Below are 17,525 nucleotides of genomic sequence, written 5' to 3'. Positions count from 1 at the left end.
AAAAGCATTGTCTCCGACGATCCGAAACTGGCTTTCAAGCAGCCGGACATTATGGCAGAATCGGATGACTTGCTAATAGACAACAATGAGCCCAAAGTGAAGTCAACTAGCTTGAGAACTGAAGAGATAAAAGAGAAGATCGGATCAACAGATTCCACCCCGACCAACACCAAAGTGAATTTCCCTTCGTCTTCGACCTCTGCTCAGGGAAACCCACAGCCACCAATGCCGGCCTCGGAGAATCAGCATACACAGCCTCAGAAGAAGCAGTATTTCTTCAAGGACTTACTTGCTCTACGCCCAGGCGTTCCCCACGAGCAAAAGATCAATGCCAAAGAATACAATGTGCAAAAGCGACAGAATATGATCAATCGTGATGAAATGTGTGACACGTACTGGCGACGCTCACCCGCTTCTCATGGGCGATCCAATTCCTATGGTACCTCTTCTGGGACTTCGAATGAAATTCCATATGCAAGAACCGTTAGTTCCGTCCCAATCGATCGGCCGGTATCAAAAGATACTCGTCTCAAACCTCTCACAGAGCGGAGTAGTTATTCTAGCTCAACTCCTGCTCCAGGTCTCGGTGGCCCTCGTTCCTCGAATAGTCCTGCAGGTAGATCAAATATTCCTACTTTGGGTACTGCTGAGTCTACTCGAGGTCAGAGATGGGAGAGATTGCAAGGGAATTTGCCAACTTCTTCCCTCAAAGAAACGGAAAAGGCACTTTTGAACTTTTTGCAGCGCGTAATCGACAAAGAACATAGAAGCAAAGCAACTGCTGCTATGGGTATTCTCCAGGATCTTCCTTCTCCATTAGATGGCAATACCCCTTTTACACCTACACGTGGAACTAATACCTTAATCGGCACTCCAACCAGTGTTCCAACCAGTGCCTCAGTCAGTGCTCCAGCTATCGAAGAAACCAGTCTTCTAATCGCGTTTGAGGAAGCCCCAGCTCCTCTAAAGAGACAAGAGAATGTTTCTTTCCTGCATCCAGACCTTATTGATCTCTCACCTGCGAGTCTGAGGACTAAATTGCGCTATGATGCTGTGCGTCGATCTAATCAAAGCCCAGATGATCAGGATGATAAGCCTGAAATCTGCGAGAAAATAGCCGATACAGAGGAAACCCAAACGAGGGATTATCATACGACAATGTTCCACCAGCAGCCTTCCAAGTTTGCTGACTATGGTATGGATGGTGTTAGTGAAACGACCGAGTCGGCCAGAAACGGAAGAAATGGAGATTCCAACGAACTTACCTCCGGGAGTATCACACCCAACGTCAGTGTCAATTCACATGAAACCGCAGTACAGAGATGCACCCCCCAAATCTTTAAAACGGCTGTAAAGCTGCCAAAGGAGAGACAAGCTCTGATTGATCTCTTTAACTCTCTTGGGCTATCTCTAGATAGAGTCCGTGATTTTCCTGGCCCTCTCACCCTGGAGATCCAGCTTGGTCTCATGTTGATTCTCAATACGACAGCTTCTACTCAAGAGACAGAGATGACTTACAAAGAGGTCCAAAACCTGTTCTTCTCGCAGCACGGCTTGGAGGCGCCTCGTACATCATTCTTCGATCGTTTGACCTCTTCGCCCGCGGATATTGACCATCTTATTGGCCTCAAAATCAATGATAAGCCACTATTTGACCAATACGCCACCCTCAGGAGTATCAAATACGAGTTCCGTTGCCGGGCTAGTTCAAACACGATCTTTATCATCTCCGTTGACCAGCACCGCACTGTCACCCTCCGTTACCCTCGTGTCCATCTCGGTGCTGTGTCTATGAGTTTTCCCGCCCAAGTCTGGGATGCTTCCGCCGTGTTGCAAGGCTCCACTCGCTTCAACCGAAAGGCCGATCTAGAGCTTGAAAAAGCCGTCAGAGAGTTGGTAGAGAGCATATGGATTGATCCTGAAAGCGTAACTCTGCAAATGCTTATTCGTCCTCCCTCTACGGAAGTTATGACAATCCTTGGAGTATACATGGAGCGACGAACCAGTCACCGCTGGATCTCGGAGCAGAGCGAGCGGATCTATCTCAAAGTTGCCGAGACCCAAGTCCTCAATATGACGCCCTCGATTCTCGATCCTGAGATCCTTGTGGTGAATTGCGCCCCACATGAAGAGATGCTCAGACATGGCAAGCACTGGTGGCAGGCCTCAATCACCAGTGCAGAGATAGAACGCATATTGAAGCAAAACTTGCATGTCAAGCCAGGTACTCGCAACGATTCGTGGAACACGGTAGATCTCTTCGGCTCGGATCTCACTCTCATCAACCCCTCTGCAAAGCTATCTGCCCTCGGAGCCTCAGTCGACCATTCAGGCATTGGCGCCATGTTCCGCCTTGCCAAAATCATCGTCGAGAAAATCGATGCTATCGGATTCTTTAATAAGGGGCCTGCGGCTTACATCTCAAGGAGTCCTACGGATCGTGGTGCCTCCACTGGCGCTGTTTCTGGTGAAGCCAGGTCGGGGACTGTATCGAAGAGTCAGGACTGGAATATGGCGGTTGGAGGGTGGAACCCTTCCGCTCCGTCCAAGCCACTGAAACACAGGTGGTGAAAATGGGGAAGTGAGACTGGAGATGAATGGTATTGAAGTATGTGGTGGGCGTGGAGAGCTTTTTATTCTTGAACTTTATATGCCATTTGAGACATTTCGTACTCGACATGTTATTTTGCTTTGAAGGTCAGATTTTACGATAAACAATTGAAAGAAATTGCATGGACAGTGCGCCGTTCGATCACTTGCTGGCCTTGTAATAATTATCTTATATACTATATGCTAGTTGTGTCCTTCTATAGACATAGGTACGATTTCAATCAATGCTGACTCTCGGAGACATGCTTTATATATCTACACATGTAGAAAACAATCTCTTCTATCAGCTCCGAGACTCCGGAGCTTCATGGAGACTTCATGGGACATATCCCACGCCTTTTTCCACAGTGCCCCCTTTGCATCACTGTCAGTCTCGTCTTTGTTTATCATTAAGAACAGCGCACGTTGAATTTGCCTAACATGGACATCCAATATCCGTAAACCTGGTATCTCTCTAAATTCTTGAACCCCGATGGAACTTGGCGTTGCTTTGACAAGATTGTCATAGCGAGGCATCATGACTTGTTCCATATAGGCCTCGGCGAACTTGATTCTTTCTTCTGTGTTATAATTTTTGTCCTTTATAAAGTCCACCACAGACCTTGAGTCTGCCATGCTTATTTCACCAGCCGATGATAGAGCCCTGGGTGTAATCTTTGAACTCTCAGGCATCTTGCTTTTCATGCCTTGTGTGACAGGAGGGCTGCTAGCCTCGGAGGCAATATCCCCCAAATCTGAAAACGTAACAACACTACCCGATGCAATTCCAACGGACTTGCATGTCAAGGAATCAACTTCAAGCGCGCTACCTTCAGATTGAAGGTCAATTTGACGCTCTTTGACAACAAATCCTGTGGGTGGGCGAATTCCAATACTTTTAATAATTTTGGCTCTTAACTCGCCCACCGTTATAAGTCCACCTGCAATGGAGTTTGGTGGTAATGGAAAGCGCCGTAACGGTGGCAAGCGCATGGTTCTTTCAGTTTGAGTAACGTAGATGACATCGTACTCCGGGGGCATCTCTCTTGCAGGTTGTAGAGGCCTGGCGCTCTTTGCACTTGTTGTGATTATTGGTGCGGAGAGCATTTTTCCGATGTCTTTGATCCCATCTCCACGTTGGTTCCCCAAGGAGGGAGAAGGGGTGTATGGCTTGACACTCCACGCGGGTTTTGTTGCAATAGTGCCCTCTTTCATTCGGGCTTGTCTTTCATCTGCGACCTCTTTCAGGGATTTTTCACTATCCGCATAGAGGGAGGAAACTTCTGATTCCCCGTCGGAATCGGTATGGCTGTCCTTGTTTACTTGTGCGAGTACAAATAGAGCAAGCTCTTCCAAATGCCGGCTCACGTGTTGCTCGTAGGTTGTAACGGGATGAGTTCTTCTACATATGGGTGGGGGTGTGTGAGTTGTTGGATCGGCTGTCTAAAAGGCTAGGTATAAAGCTCACCAATATAAGTGTGAGTGGTAGGACCTTATGAATTAACATCTCGATGCTGACATCTATTCTTCAGAGTCGTGACATGGAAAAGTGGCATTTAAGAGACATTCTGGGGATTTTCAACAAAGCTGTCTACGAAGACCTCTTAAGCAAGATTGATAATGCAAACACAATCCTGCGGACTTTACTACTAGATCATTCCCTTATTCAAGAGAAGGCGCGAAATCAAGCACGACACCCTTGGTCCCATCTTCCTCGACGATATCAAAAGCGAAGAAAACATGCAGAAGCCATTTTTAACTCAATCATCAAATCCTGCTGGAGCTGCCAGTGTGAGGAACAGCACTGCATTCATCTTCAGTTACCAACGAATCCACTGAAAAGTCCCAAGGATGCTCCTTACGATGGCCAGTCACAGATTCATATGAACTTCTCCAACATAGGCCAGGAAAACAAGCCTACTTGGACTTGGACAGAGGTTGCTTCCCACCCTTGGGGCAATGAAGATGTTGTCTCGGTTACCACTCTATCTCTTCGTGACAACCACACCACGCCCAATGGCACAACCAATACCCAATCCTCTGAGCTGGCAGTCACCACACCTGCGTCCCCTATCGAGAATTTCTGCTCGTCACTATACATTACCGAAGCAAATGCAAAACCAAAAAACATCAAAAAATGGGAGATAATCGGCCTAATATCCAAGGAATTGGATTCATCCACCGGCTACATCATGCATGCCGCAAAAGCACTTGCAAGCCCAGCACCTCAGAGTTCGTTAGAAAATATGATATCGCAATTGAGTCGATACGACCGCCTCCACATAGCAGCCGGTCTAGCCTGCGCCGTTATACAATTCTGTGGAAACTGGCTGAAATCCTGGTGGGACAGCTCTGATATCCACCTAACCGCCCACCAAAATGGCTATGATATACTCCTTGATAGTGTATATCTATCATGGCCACTTTCCATAACAGGAACGAGAAGAGCCATCCCTGAGTCCGCTTGTCCGACTGTGGCACGTCCGTTCCTGAGCAATAACTTGTTACTACCATTAGGGGTTGCTTTGGTGGAACTGTCTCTCGGTAAATCTCTAGAGTCGTTGCGGATCCCACAAGATGTGCATCAGGATATCGAGGTAATGAGGCGGACTACAGCTTTGAGGTTTATGCCGAACGTTTATCGTGAAAGTGGCACGCATTATGGTGATGCGGTGGAGAGTTGTTTTTCTTGGTCAAGTTCTAACTCTTTGTGTGCTGATAAGGGGATTGAAGAGCAGGTTTTTCATAGAATCATCTCCCCTCTTCTAAGGGACTTGATTAGTTTCGACAGATTGGTATGACACTTTCGGTATAATTAGCTGGTGTGCAAAATGATGGTTATGTATTGTAGACAAGAAACTATCATGTATGATGCTTCGAACTATGCAGCTTCGAGCCTTTATGCGAGTATGCTCTTTTCTAAACTTTTGTTCTAAATAACCCGAAAATATATGATGTGATCATTCGTCTTCTTCCGGTGCATCGTCCACACCACGTATCCAGGCACCTCTGGCATCAACCGCTGCCTTACGAACATCGCGCTTGGGATCATCGAGGACCGCGCGCAAGGATCTTAGAACTTGGTTCTTGACAGGCAACAATGGCGAGATGGCCGGTGGAGCACGGGTCTTGGGAGTTGTACCAGGAGGAGACTGGTGTACAGCGAGGAGGTTGAGACATTTCAAAGCATCTGCACGGAGGCTGGGACTGTTGACAGCGCCAGGGCCGGTGTTTGTAACCGTTGTCTTGAGCAGTCTCGTGACGAGACTCTGGACGTGGCCGCATTGATCGATGACTGCAACGCCATTGTCACGGATGATGACGGCCAGAGTATCGAGTGTTGCTGCACGGACAGCCACAGAGCCAGCAGTCTGGAGATCGAGTGATTGCAGGAGGAGGGGCAGCAATGTGGGAAGTTCTGGCATGACTAGTGCTGTGGGAATGGTGGAGAGAATTCCAGAAAGGGCTGTGAGATGGGCCGGCTTAATGTGCTCTGGTGCTTTTGTGACGGCAGCAGAATCGTTGTTCCCTGCGATGTTGACTTCGCGGATGCGCGAGGATATCAGAGGGATGACAGTTGTGAAAAGGCGCTGTCTACAGAGAAGACGAATAGTGGCACCGTTTGTTGCAGAGATAATGTCGTCCTCGCCGAGGATGATGGCAAAGGCCTGCGCTGCCGTGACGCTGGTTTGCTGGTCTGGGGAGGAGATAAGAGCGAGGAGTGAGGTCAGAACGTGGGTGGTGGTGGGGGCGATGCGTAGGACCAGCGCTTTTGCTAGCCAGAAGATGGTGCGAATTTTCGCCGGGCTGAGACTCTTTGATTCTGTCTCTTGACTCTCGAGGAGAGAATCGAACAGCTTCTCAGCGATTGGTAAATCCTGCTTAGACAAGAACTTGTTGACAAGCAAGGCCAGGTGACGCAAGTATGCTTGATGGATCGCGGGTTCTGTGCTCGACACAGAACGCTGAACCAAATCCAATAGCAAAGCCGACATGTCCGGGGTGGTATGTGGGAGTCGGCTGGCGCAGTCTTTTGATAGTCCTGCAAGCAGATACGTAGAAATGATAATTGTGCGTTGTTGGTCTGCGCTGGGAGTTTGAGTGAATGGGACAGGCACAAAGTCATCGCTTAAGGTAAAGAGACTGTAAACATTCTCGGCAACTTGCTCCTGCTTCTCCATTGAAACAGATCGCACAAGCAAATTGCAAAGTCGGCCCAAAGTATCAAGGACAGTAGGATCATTGAGGATCCGGTTGTTCGCCGTGCCAGAGGCAGATGCTGCCACGTCGCGGCAAAGTCCAACCACGATTTTTTCGAAGTACAGATCAATGCTCTGATCTTGCTCCATGTTCCTCTGCTGCATCACGTAAAGCAGGGTAACCAGGATGGCTCGAGGGTAGGCCACTGATCCGGGCTGTTCCTTCTGTAGCAAGATAGACAGCTTGCTGAACAGGCGGCGGAACAGTGTCTCAAAAATATCTCTCTCGACACTGATCTGCGCTAGTGTCTCGAGTGTTGGCAGGTATAAAGCTTCGGAGCCCTGATCTTCCTCGGGCAAAGTTGCCACAAATGCCGGGAAAGTGATGTCCATGATCAGCCTAGGCTTGTGCTTGGAAATCTCAGCAAGGGCAGCAATTGCTTCTTTTTTCAAGTCGTCCCGGCCTACGGACTCCTCCTTAAGAAGGATCTCATCCAGGTATTGCACGAAAAGCCCAATCTCATTGTCCTGGAAGAAATCACGCAACGTCGACAGACGCAATAATCCCTTCAAGGCAGTGACTCGGAAGGAAACTTCCTCCTTGGCCGCACCCATCAGTACCTGGCCAAAGATCTCTGAAAACTGATCTCTGAATTCAAGCAGTGGGTTATCGATGGTGATCTCGCCTCCTCGGGTGGTCCATTGACCAAATACGGTTGTCGCACACTCAAACAAGATGTTCAAAGTCTCAAGGAGTGCCCTCTGTTTGACAATCCCATCCGCCTCTTGGTATAGTGTGAAGATCGGAGGTACAACTGTTCGAACAACCAATGTAAAGGACACCGGTGAAGCGGCCGACACGCAGCTAAGAATCGATTGAGAAGGCTTGGCTTTCTTGTTTTGGGGCTCTTGAAGTTGCTCATTACACTCCTTGGTAATGGGCTGCAGGTACTTCGCAAGAGGCAAGTCCTGTGATACTTCAGTGACACCTTCAGATAGACGCTTAGTGATTGCTTGCAGCGCCTCAAGAGAACTTTCAGAGAGAAATTCCTCCTGGGCGTTGAGAATTTCAAACTTGAGGACATCCCATATGGTAATGGAAAATTTAGACACTGTGTCGGGGTCGTATGAATGGATACAGGCGATCAATGCACTGAGTGCATCTTTCTATAAAATTATCAGATCTGGTCATCACAAGGCAGAAGAAACTGTTACCTTTACGTTAGGAGAGGTAGAATCAAGCTTGTCCAGCAATGCTGGGAAAGCATGGGGAGCAAAGTGCCTTGTCGAAGAGATGCACTCCTGAAGACGGCCCTTTAGATCCTGTGAAGTAATTCCATAGGGATCGTTGGGTGGAGGTCGGAACGTAATTGGGAAGTAGTTATATACTGAGTCAAAAAGTGTCTGTCCAAGATCAGCTGGCAATTTCTCGGCATCGTAACAGCCATACATACCTCGGTGTGGTTCGAGATATCCCATTCAATCATCACCACCTTCAGGATAGAGAATACAATCATCAAATTTCTGGGGTCTTTCTCGCCGGTCATGATATCAACAACACCAAGAAGTGAGATATCTCCCATGTCACGCATAGCTGCGCGGTGATTTGACATCAGATCATTGAGCAATTGATAGACGTGGAATCGCTGTGTTTGAGACCGAGACTGGAGATCTTGGAAATTGGAAAAAATACTATTTCAAAGTTAGTATAGTTCATCTCGCATCAAGCTTTAGAACCTACGCTTGTGCTACCTGTGTAGCCAAAAACCTGTTGAATCGGTCCAGGCCCTGCAAGACCTCCAATCCAGCAACAGCACCTCCATCCTCAATCCGATCGCAGAAGAATGTGGTCAGAACTTGAATCTGTTGTCTCGAGAGATACTTCGGCGAAAAGGCAGAGATAACGGCTGTGAGGTAGGAAATCGCTTTTCCGCGCAAAATCGGATCCTCGTCATTGATGTATTCGCCGAGTGATTGCACAGTGTCAATCAAAGTCACCTTCTTAGTTTCGACATCTATAATCACTTCTGTTAGTCATGCAGGTAGTCAAGTGGTATTGAGTGCGGGGCGAAGCTGCATACCATGCGCGATGCCCTCGGCAATGCGCTTGGCTTCTTCTTTGTCGTGGTCCACGACCAGCATGTAGGTCTGCAGAGCCGACATGATACCAATCAGTCAATCGAAAGAGCCAGGCGTATAGATTGCGGGGGCAAGAGTCCCATCGGCCAATTTCTTGTGGCCGGATTCCCTTATCGATAACAGTCAGGTGATTCCGTTATCGACTACGATTCCCATCACGTGAAATGTTGCGTCATGGCAGTCGGACCTGCTCTGTTGCCAGCCTGCATTGCCAACAAGATGAGCTCAACTCGCAGGATGAGACCGAACCGACTAACTACATCCATTCTATTTACATTTGTCTTTGCTGGCTCTATCTCGGCAATCTGGGACCTATCATCGCTCATACCTTCACGTCAACAGCCACTAGCTCTTGAACATAAAGAGCATCAATCAATAATGGACAAGATCTTTCCTGGCATCGTCCAGCCGCAGAAAACGGCCCCAGACGAGGATGTGAGTTCTAAAAGCAGTGAGATTCCCGTCATCTCAGATGTGTTGCCCAAGACCAAGGGTATCAACATATTCGCGCGGTTGACTCGTGACTTTGAACCAATCGCCAATCGGCTTAACGATGGGTCCAAGAACATCACGGTTCTTGCGCCTCGCAATAGCGCAATTCAGGCTCTTCCTCGGAAGCCTTGGGAGAATCCAGAGGACTACAAGAAGTTTGGTGAGGTAAATGCTTATGAGGGCTCAGACGGTCAGGACCGGGCAAAGCGCAACCTGCAGCGATTTGTGGAGGCCCATCTCATTCCTGCTAGTCCTTGGAGAGTTGGAGAAGAAGTGGAGACACTTGCAGGGGAGAAGTTGAAGTGGACCAAGGAGGGCGATAAGATCTTTGTAAGTCGGATTCTGTTCGACGTTCGGTTCCATTGCTGACTGATATCTAGATCCAACCTGGCAATATCGAAGTTGATTCTGTTGCAGAGAAGGTTCACAATGGAGAAGTTTGGATCTTGAATGATGTTATCAATTACCGCCAATAGTGGTCGGTTATAACAATATCATGAGATGTTACGAGTTATGGCGTCCTGCAATATGGATAATTCAATGGAACATGTGTTAGTCACGAATATCTGGAGAGTTCAGCCGTTAAGCGTCGTATTCTATTCTTTATGCTGCAAAGCCAGCGATGCTCAACAGTTATATACACCGACACTAAGTAAAAAGGATAAGTAATCCAAGAGAAAATTAAATCCCAGCGGGAGCAAAGTTCTGCAGAATGCGCTCTTCCACACCATTCAAAATGCAGAAGTGCTCCATGACCTCCAAGTTCTCTGCTTCGTTCAGGTACAGCTTGTCAGGATCCTGGCCGGGCTGCAGCGGGTTGACCATTGCAGCGGGGTTGGCCATGCCCATTTGCTGAGCCATTTGGTTGGCAGCTGCAAATTGTTAGTGATTATTTTTCTGATTGCATATGAGAAACCAAAGCATACCATTATCACTGCCGAGGATGAATCCAAAAACGGACTGCAGACCCATCAGGTTGAGGAAGTACCAAGAAAGACTGGACACCCATTGCACGTCAAGGTCACGAGTCATAACACCAGACTGGAGCATGGACTTGAAGCGGATGGTAAGCGGGAAGGGCAGTTTCACTATAAGATCAGTCAGTTCGTCGCTCATGTATGGTGAAACCAGAGTAACATACAGATCACGAATCCAGAAAAGAAGGCATTGATCCAGCTCATGATCAGGGTCTGTGGAATCATCATCATCATGTTTCCCTTCAACATGCCCATCATGGCTTCCATGCCTGCAGGGTCAGTCATAGGGTTCGCGGGCGGCTGGCCCCGGTTGTTGGGGTCTTTGAGAAATGCGCCGCTGCGGAATCCCGTGATCATGTAGTTCTTGCGCATTTCAAAGGACTCGCGGTCGAGCACGGAGCAGGCATTGTTTCGGAGGTTAACGCCGCGTAGAAGGGCAAGGCGCTCGCGAGACTCGGCAAGACTGGCTGGCGACTTGGGGGTCGAATTCATCAAAACGGTGGCATAGTGACGGAGAATTCCGGTCAGGATCTGAAAAAGTCAGTCTCGTTCTACAAAGCATCAAAGACTTAGAGATATCGGTACCATAACAATTGAAATAGGAAACAGAATCCAATAGCTATAGGCAAAATGGTTAGTCCAAACTCGAGCCGATCGAATTAGGGTTCCTCACAATAGCGCCGGATCCCTAAGGATTGTCTGCTCAGCACCTTGAATCGCCATGATTAAAGACAAATTCAATCGGCTTCTCACAAAGTGTTAAGTGGGGGATGGAAAGTTGAAGGGGCGAAGGAGAGGTTGAGGCGGAGAGGGCTGTCATTGGCCCGCGCTAGCTCCAGCTTTCTCCAAAGGGCCACGCCGCATCTTTGATAAACAGCCCTACCTTCAAGCTTCACTGTCTCTGCACCCGCAACTTTTCGATTTATCATAAGTTTTGGTTCATATATCTGATCATTGCTCTTATGGCTACCACCAAAGTACCGGTCTACTCGACCAATGGTCCGTAATCCCGATCTACTCTATACAACAAACAAGTCTGACCTTTGTGATTAGATCTCAAGTCTACAAGTGACGATGCGCTTCTTCCATACCTGACCAACCTTCCCGCGCCTTACACTTTTACACCCGACTACTCGAAAACAAATATCCGTTTCGTAATTGGATACAGCGCTGTCGCGATTGCCGGATTCACTTTCTATGCAGACCGCACGCTCGGCTGGGAAGCAACGAAATCTCCCTGGATTATCGCTGCAGTAGCCACATACTTTGTGTTGAATACATTCCTTACATACTGGATTTGGGCTGTTGAAGCTGGCGAGGTATACTCCGGAAAGAGAAAGACGGGAGAGACGGTATGCTAATCAATCTTTGGGCCTTTTGAGGCTGTATGCCCTCGGACTACGCTAACATATATGACTACAGATATCCGTTTCTTCATCGGCTCAGAAGTTCTCGAGTATCTACAAGTTGCGCGTTGTTTATAAGTCTGCCTCTGGGAAGGTCCTTCAGGACAAGCGGTGCGAGGCGCCCTTCACAACTTGGTTTTCCGCAGAAGGAGTGTTCCATCCTGAGCCTTTCCGCCGCTGGGTTGCTAGTGAGATTGATGTTTTGAGATTGGCAGCCAAAGAGAATGAGAAGAAGTCCGGTTGATATAGGCCTTCCACATCTTGTTTCTGAGCAGGAACCATGTTTGCGAGTATCTTTCTGCGATACCGGACTAAAAGATAGCATAGCCATGACCGCAAACATAAGACAAGAGCGATTTTGCAACACCCCAATTTATATGGCGTTTTGAAGCGATTCGCATATATATCCATGAAGGAAGTAGCCAATTTCTCTTCTTTAACTTCATGCCCAATTTGAGCTTCTACTTGGGTTCTTATGAAAAACCCTGGTTGCTCATTCACTCAGATTTCCTTCAAACCCAAAATCATGGATCAGCGCCTCGCGGGTCCGCATGGACTGGACGACGAGGAGGAATCGGAAACCCTGAAACAACTACAGATGACATCTGAACGGGGAAGGCATGGGATTTGAGACATTGAACACCAGTATTCTATCGTATCATTTAACATTATATCTGTAAATAGTCAAGTAAAACAAGATTCGAAGTAAAATCTATGTTCGGAGGCATGCAATTGAGAAATATGGAACACAGAAAAAGGGACGAAACATGAAGTTTCAGAGTATATCGAAATGGCTAATAACAAACAGAATATCTATAGGGATTTTTTTACGGAACAGCCAGCTCGCATGGCATAACCATTGAGATCAAATCATGTCTATAAGAAAGGAACCTACGAAGAGGCCTCGAGGGTACCGGGTCGTTCTGTGGCCTCGGCAGGCTTGACATCGTCCATGCGCTTGTTTTGGATGAGTCTCTGTGTTGAAGTTAGTGGGGTGCTTCAAAGCAAAGATAAAGATTTAGTGAGACTGACCAGCAGGTTGCGCAGCAGGACAACAATGGTGACCTTTCCGATGGAAGGAACGAAGATAGAGGCCTTCTCTCGGACCTCATAGGGGAAGTTCTGCAAATGGGTCAGCGAGCACTCGACTAAAATAAAGTATAATACATACCTTCTCGCTGGAGAAGTTGACACAAACGGCACCATCGCGCAGAAGGCTGGTATCGAACTTGTATCCCTCGCCAGGAACACCGGTGATAACAACATCACAAAGCGGCGCAACATCCTTGATAGTCTTGCCTTCCAGATCGACAATCTCATGTCTCTTCTTCTGCAGTCCCTCTCCACGGGTGAACTTCTGCACGCCAGTAACATCAACGCTGTAAACACAAGCGCCGTCATTAGCCAGCAGCGCAGCAAGCGGCCGACCAACAACCTCAGAGCGGTTCACCACACAGATAGTGTGTCCGAACAAACGGTTTCCGTAGGGCAGGATAGTGTTGTAGATGTTGAGGTACTCAAGGATCTTGATATTGGCCAGCGGGGTACAAGGCAAGATGGACTTCTGGCGCTTGGCTTCGCCGTCCAGGAAACGGATGTTCTGATACATGTTGAAAATGTAGCGGTGGCTCAGGCCCTCCACATCCTTAGTCGCATCCACGATCTGCTGCAGGTATTGGTCCTGGCGGTTGTTGAAAATCGGGTAGTAGACAATGATGCCGTCGATGCTGTCGTCGGTGTTTGCGGCGATGATGGATTCTTCGATGTCGTCGCGGGATACTTGGCGCATAGTGTACTTGAATCCACTGCATTGTGTTAGATTTGCAATTGATTGTATGGTGGTTGGGTGTAGGGTGGTTTTCTGAGGGGCATGTATGAATCATAGTACCCCCACCATACATCGCACCAACGGAGCCATTGGAGCCGCACAACGTGGAAATGGTGTGTATACTCACTTCTCTTCGCAGGTCTTCTTGGTCATCTCCGCGTAGGTCAGGGCGGCGGGGTCATTGTTGGCCAGCAAACCGATCAAATGAGGCGGCTTCTCAAGGGTCTTGAGGCCTTCGTGGACTTCGGCGAGGAGACGGTTGGCAACGTTCTTGCTCAACATCACCTTGCAGGAGGACGGGGGCTTGTCGGTAGGGGCAGACATGATGGCGAGGTCAACAAATGACTGTATAAAATTGAGGTCTCTTTGCGCGGGGCGACTTGGTTAATGTCGATTTTGGCGGGAAAAAGATTGTTCGCTTATCGATAACAGTTCGGATGCCGCTTTCGGCCTCACTTGCCGATGTCGTCGCGTCCCTTCTTCAACATCAAGAAGACAGGATATAAGGTGTTATAGTAATGATTGAGACGTGTAGTCGCAGCTGAATGAATTTGCGCAATAATTTCACCTCGTATTCTGAACTCTGAAGTATCGATGGCTCTTGACTCTATGGGAGTCCTGCCTATGACTACATATGTATACTTCTAACTACTGCTTAGAATAGGGCATGTATCTATAAACTACAAGTATTAAAAACATTTGAACAAATGGAATAAATTGCGGTCCAACATTGAGAGCATAGGAGACCAGACGGAATTAGGGTTATCCTCCCATCTCGCGCCCCCTGCGCGGATAAAATCTAAACGTACAGGATATAATCACATTTTGGCAGTCCATGTCTTTTTAGTTCTAGCTCAAGGCAGCGCTACGGGATATCCATGGTCCGCCCAGGATCATGCAGATAATTACATCGCTACATCCACAAGGCAGACAGCTAGGACTTCCAGCTAAGCACCAGGACCAAGAAAGAAAGAACAGGAAAAACAATGGGCTCAAAATTGTACAGGCTATCTTGTCTATACATAGAGTCAAGAAAACAAAGCCGACCACGAAGGATCATCCGAGTTATTTCTTAACTTATGCGTTGAAGGTGGCGTTGAAGTCAGAGATGACCTTCTTGAGGTTAGCCTCGGACTCCTTGGAGACCTGGCCGTCCTTCTCGATGGTGGCCTGGATCTCGGGGTGAGTGCTCTTCAGGTGAGCAAGGAGCTCAGTCTCCCAGGGGAGAATCTTGGCGACGGGGATGGTGTCGAGGAGACCGTTAACACCGGCGAAGATCAGGGGGACCATGTCGGAGACAGCCATGGGGGAGTACTGCTTCTGCTTGAGGAGCTCGGTCAGACGCTCACCACGGGCAAGGGTCTGCTTGGTGGAGGCATCAAGATCGGAACCGAACTGGGCGAAGGCAGCGACCTCACGGTACTGAGCAAGGAAGAGCTTCAGGGAACCGGCGACCTGCTTCATGGCCTTGACCTGGGCGGCGGAACCGACACGGGAGACGGACAGACCGACGTTAATGGCGGGACGGATACCCTTGTAGAACAGCTCAGACTCCAAGAAGATCTGACCATCAGTGATGGAAATGACGTTGGTGGGAATGTAAGCAGAAACGTCACCACCCTGGGTCTCAATGATGGGGAGGGCAGTGAGGGAACCAGCACCGTGGGTCTTGTTCATCTTGGCGGAACGCTCGAGGAGACGAGAGTGCAGGTAGAAGACATCACCGGGGTAGGCCTCACGTCCTGGGGGACGACGGAGGAGCAGAGACATCTGACGGTAGGCAACGGCCTGCTTGGACAGATCGTCGTAGATGATGACGGCGTGGCGGCCGTTGTCACGGAACCACTCACCCATGGCGGTACCGGTGAAGGGAGCAATGTACTGCAAGGGGGCGGCCTCGGAAGCGGTGGCAGCGACGACGATGGAGTACTTCATGGCATCCTGCTCCTCAAGGGTCTTGACGAGCTGAGCGACGGTGGAACGCTTCTGACCGACGGCAACGTAGATACAGTACAGCTTCTGCTCCTCGGAGGCGTTGGAGTTGTTCCAGCGCTTCTGGTTGAGCATGGTGTCAAGAGCGACAGCGGTCTTACCGGTCTGACGATCACCAATGATCAACTCACGCTGACCACGGCCGATGGGAACCATGGAGTCGACACACTTCATACCAGTCTGTACGGGCTGGTTGACGGACTGACGGGGCAGAATACCGGGGGCCTTAAGCTGGGCACGGCGCTTCTCCTTGGTCTGGAGGGGACCCTTGCCATCGATGGGGTTACCGAGAGCGTCGACGACACGTCCGAGCAGCTCAGGGCCGACGGGGACATCAACCTGGATAGTATGTTAATATTTATGTTTCAAAAGTAGAGTTGAAGGGTTCAGGGTCCAATATCAAAATGGGTGTACAAGGGGGGCTGGCTTACAATCTCGCCGGTACGCTTGACGGTCTCACCCTCAGTGACGAGACGGTCGGAACCGAAGAGCACGACACCGACCTGGCCGGCCTCGAGGTTCATGCACATACCCTTAACGCCGGAGGCGAACCTGGGGAAGGGTTAGTTTTCCGGTTGTTATGGAATGCCAAGACTTTGGGGGGTTCACATACTCGACAAGCTCCTCAGCCTGGACGTTGGTCATACCGTGGACACGGGCGATACCATCACTATTCAAAGCTCAATCAGTTTCTCGTTCGGTAATTGGTCGAATTTTAATAGACAAAGGCGGATTCGATGGGATTGTCGACGGGGACCGAATTTTTTCTTCGCGCCCCTAGCCGCCCTTGGGTTGAATTGACGTACCCGACCGACAGAACACGACCGGTCTCAGCGAGACCAGCCTCCTCAGAGACACCACGAATGCGCTGCTCAAGGATGGAAGAGACCTCAGTAGGCTGGGCCTTGGCCTCGGAGGCGTAAGAGCGAACACCGTTGAGAGGACCGGCAGCAGCCGCGCGGACCTGTAGACGAAAAACTTGTCAATGACCATCACATAGAAGGACAACGTGTCCAAGGGATGTATTTAATTTCGAAGTCGAGGTGTGATGGTATTTGAGCACCGATCGAGCTCAAGTTTGAGATGAACGATGTCGGAATGGGCGATGGACGAAGTCGGCTGGGATGGGATGGACTCACCGAGGCGATGCGGCCAGTGGCCGAGACGGCCGCAACGGAGCGGCTGGATGACCGCAAAGCGTTTCTGAACATTGTGAATGTGGTTCAGAGGATGGGAGGATGAATTCTCTGGGAGAGAGATGTAATTGGGGAGAGAGAACGGGAGAGGAGAGAGGATTGTGGACGGGAGAGCTTTGTCGTCGGGGGGAGGATTGGATTCTCAGGACTTGCGCTAAACCGCTTTGAACACTGGGTCCTCCGAGGTGGCCCTAGCCTGAGGCCACCTTGTGTTCTTTCTTGTTTTATTGCTGGTTATATTTTTGGTTACTATTTTGTTCTTCATATAAATTTATTTCTATTGATTTTAACATGAATCTTTTTTTTTTCATAAAAAAATTCCTTACCTAGTTAAACAGTAACTAATAATTTCTCATAACCGACCGGGAACAGGGAGTCCACTCTTTCTCTCCCGTTTTTTTCTCTTCTCTCGGATCGGCGGAATTCTGCCCAGGAAGTCAGGTGAATTTCTTATGTCATCACTTTCGTCACGGCAACCATATACTTCTCTCCAGGGCTACATCCATATACTAAGGTTAACCTACCAGCTTTGATATTTGATGTTTTTTGGATATTCTTACTATATTATATCTGACTATATTTTATTATCAATATACATATGTACCCACTTGATCATGTTACATTACTCATACATGGTACACCCGGAGCCTTTATTCGAAAATGCAATACTTGGAACAACCTTGGAAGAACAACGAAACAAAATGCAA

The 17,525-nt window shown here is 48.7% G+C and overlaps 9 protein-coding genes across 9 annotated transcripts; 4 read left to right on the top strand and 5 right to left on the bottom strand.

Annotated features, from left to right (window-relative positions):
• Positions 1 to 51: 51 nt before the first annotated feature.
• Positions 52 to 2,571, top strand: N7529_009793 (uncharacterized protein; the record flags this gene model as incomplete). Its single annotated transcript, XM_057245320.1, has 1 exon — positions 52 to 2,571. The coding sequence occupies one exon, from the start codon at positions 52 to 54 to the stop codon at positions 2,569 to 2,571; it is 2,520 nt and encodes an 839-aa protein (XP_057093583.1).
• Positions 2,572 to 3,112: 541 nt separating this feature from the next.
• N7529_009792 (uncharacterized protein) lies at positions 3,113 to 3,804 on the bottom strand (the record flags this gene model as incomplete). The annotated part of the gene is made up of 2 exons (XM_057245319.1): positions 3,113 to 3,170; positions 3,212 to 3,804. 2 exons carry the CDS (start codon positions 3,802 to 3,804, stop codon positions 3,113 to 3,115), a joined length of 651 nt encoding a protein of 216 aa, XP_057093582.1.
• A 296-nt stretch (positions 3,805 to 4,100) lies between these two features.
• N7529_009791 (uncharacterized protein) lies at positions 4,101 to 5,390 on the top strand (the record flags this gene model as incomplete). Its single annotated transcript, XM_057245318.1, has 1 exon — positions 4,101 to 5,390. The coding sequence occupies one exon, from the start codon at positions 4,101 to 4,103 to the stop codon at positions 5,388 to 5,390; it is 1,290 nt and encodes a 429-aa protein (XP_057093581.1).
• A 159-nt stretch (positions 5,391 to 5,549) lies between these two features.
• On the bottom strand, positions 5,550 to 8,951 carry N7529_009790 (MET18/MMS19 family protein; the record flags this gene model as incomplete). Its single annotated transcript, XM_057245317.1, has 5 exons — positions 5,550 to 7,955; positions 8,004 to 8,192; positions 8,243 to 8,480; positions 8,530 to 8,815; positions 8,870 to 8,951. 5 exons carry the CDS (start codon positions 8,949 to 8,951, stop codon positions 5,550 to 5,552), a joined length of 3,201 nt encoding a protein of 1,066 aa, XP_057093580.1.
• A 150-nt stretch (positions 8,952 to 9,101) lies between these two features.
• On the top strand, positions 9,102 to 9,895 carry N7529_009789 (uncharacterized protein; the record flags this gene model as incomplete). The annotated part of the gene is made up of 2 exons (XM_057245316.1): positions 9,102 to 9,749; positions 9,800 to 9,895. The coding sequence occupies 2 exons, from the start codon at positions 9,102 to 9,104 to the stop codon at positions 9,893 to 9,895; spliced, it is 744 nt and encodes a 247-aa protein (XP_057093579.1).
• Positions 9,896 to 10,100: 205 nt separating this feature from the next.
• Positions 10,101 to 11,119, bottom strand: N7529_009788 (ER membrane complex subunit EMC3; the record flags this gene model as incomplete). Its single annotated transcript, XM_057245315.1, has 5 exons — positions 10,101 to 10,291; positions 10,346 to 10,507; positions 10,561 to 10,927; positions 10,982 to 11,015; positions 11,070 to 11,119. 5 exons carry the CDS (start codon positions 11,117 to 11,119, stop codon positions 10,101 to 10,103), a joined length of 804 nt encoding a protein of 267 aa, XP_057093578.1.
• A 239-nt stretch (positions 11,120 to 11,358) lies between these two features.
• On the top strand, positions 11,359 to 12,046 carry N7529_009787 (signal peptidase complex subunit 2; the record flags this gene model as incomplete). Its single annotated transcript, XM_057245314.1, has 3 exons — positions 11,359 to 11,395; positions 11,450 to 11,748; positions 11,819 to 12,046. 3 exons carry the CDS (start codon positions 11,359 to 11,361, stop codon positions 12,044 to 12,046), a joined length of 564 nt encoding a protein of 187 aa, XP_057093577.1.
• A 647-nt stretch (positions 12,047 to 12,693) lies between these two features.
• On the bottom strand, positions 12,694 to 13,954 carry N7529_009786 (methylenetetrahydrofolate dehydrogenase (NAD(+)); the record flags this gene model as incomplete). Its single annotated transcript, XM_057245313.1, has 4 exons — positions 12,694 to 12,777; positions 12,835 to 12,924; positions 12,974 to 13,607; positions 13,758 to 13,954. The coding sequence occupies 4 exons, from the start codon at positions 13,952 to 13,954 to the stop codon at positions 12,694 to 12,696; spliced, it is 1,005 nt and encodes a 334-aa protein (XP_057093576.1).
• Positions 13,955 to 14,707: 753 nt separating this feature from the next.
• On the bottom strand, positions 14,708 to 16,833 carry N7529_009785 (F1F0 ATP synthase subunit alpha; the record flags this gene model as incomplete). The annotated part of the gene is made up of 5 exons (XM_057245312.1): positions 14,708 to 15,961; positions 16,054 to 16,174; positions 16,236 to 16,292; positions 16,429 to 16,586; positions 16,762 to 16,833. 5 exons carry the CDS (start codon positions 16,831 to 16,833, stop codon positions 14,708 to 14,710), a joined length of 1,662 nt encoding a protein of 553 aa, XP_057093575.1.
• Positions 16,834 to 17,525: the final 692 nt, after the last annotated feature.

This window comes from Penicillium soppii (genome assembly GCF_028829465.1).
Source record: "Penicillium soppii strain IBT 18220 chromosome Unknown utg000007l, whole genome shotgun sequence".
Lineage (NCBI taxonomy): Eukaryota > Fungi > Ascomycota > Eurotiomycetes > Eurotiales > Aspergillaceae > Penicillium > Penicillium soppii.
The sequence above is the reverse complement of the archived record's forward strand: the minus strand, read 5'-3'. Positions and strand labels throughout refer to the sequence as shown.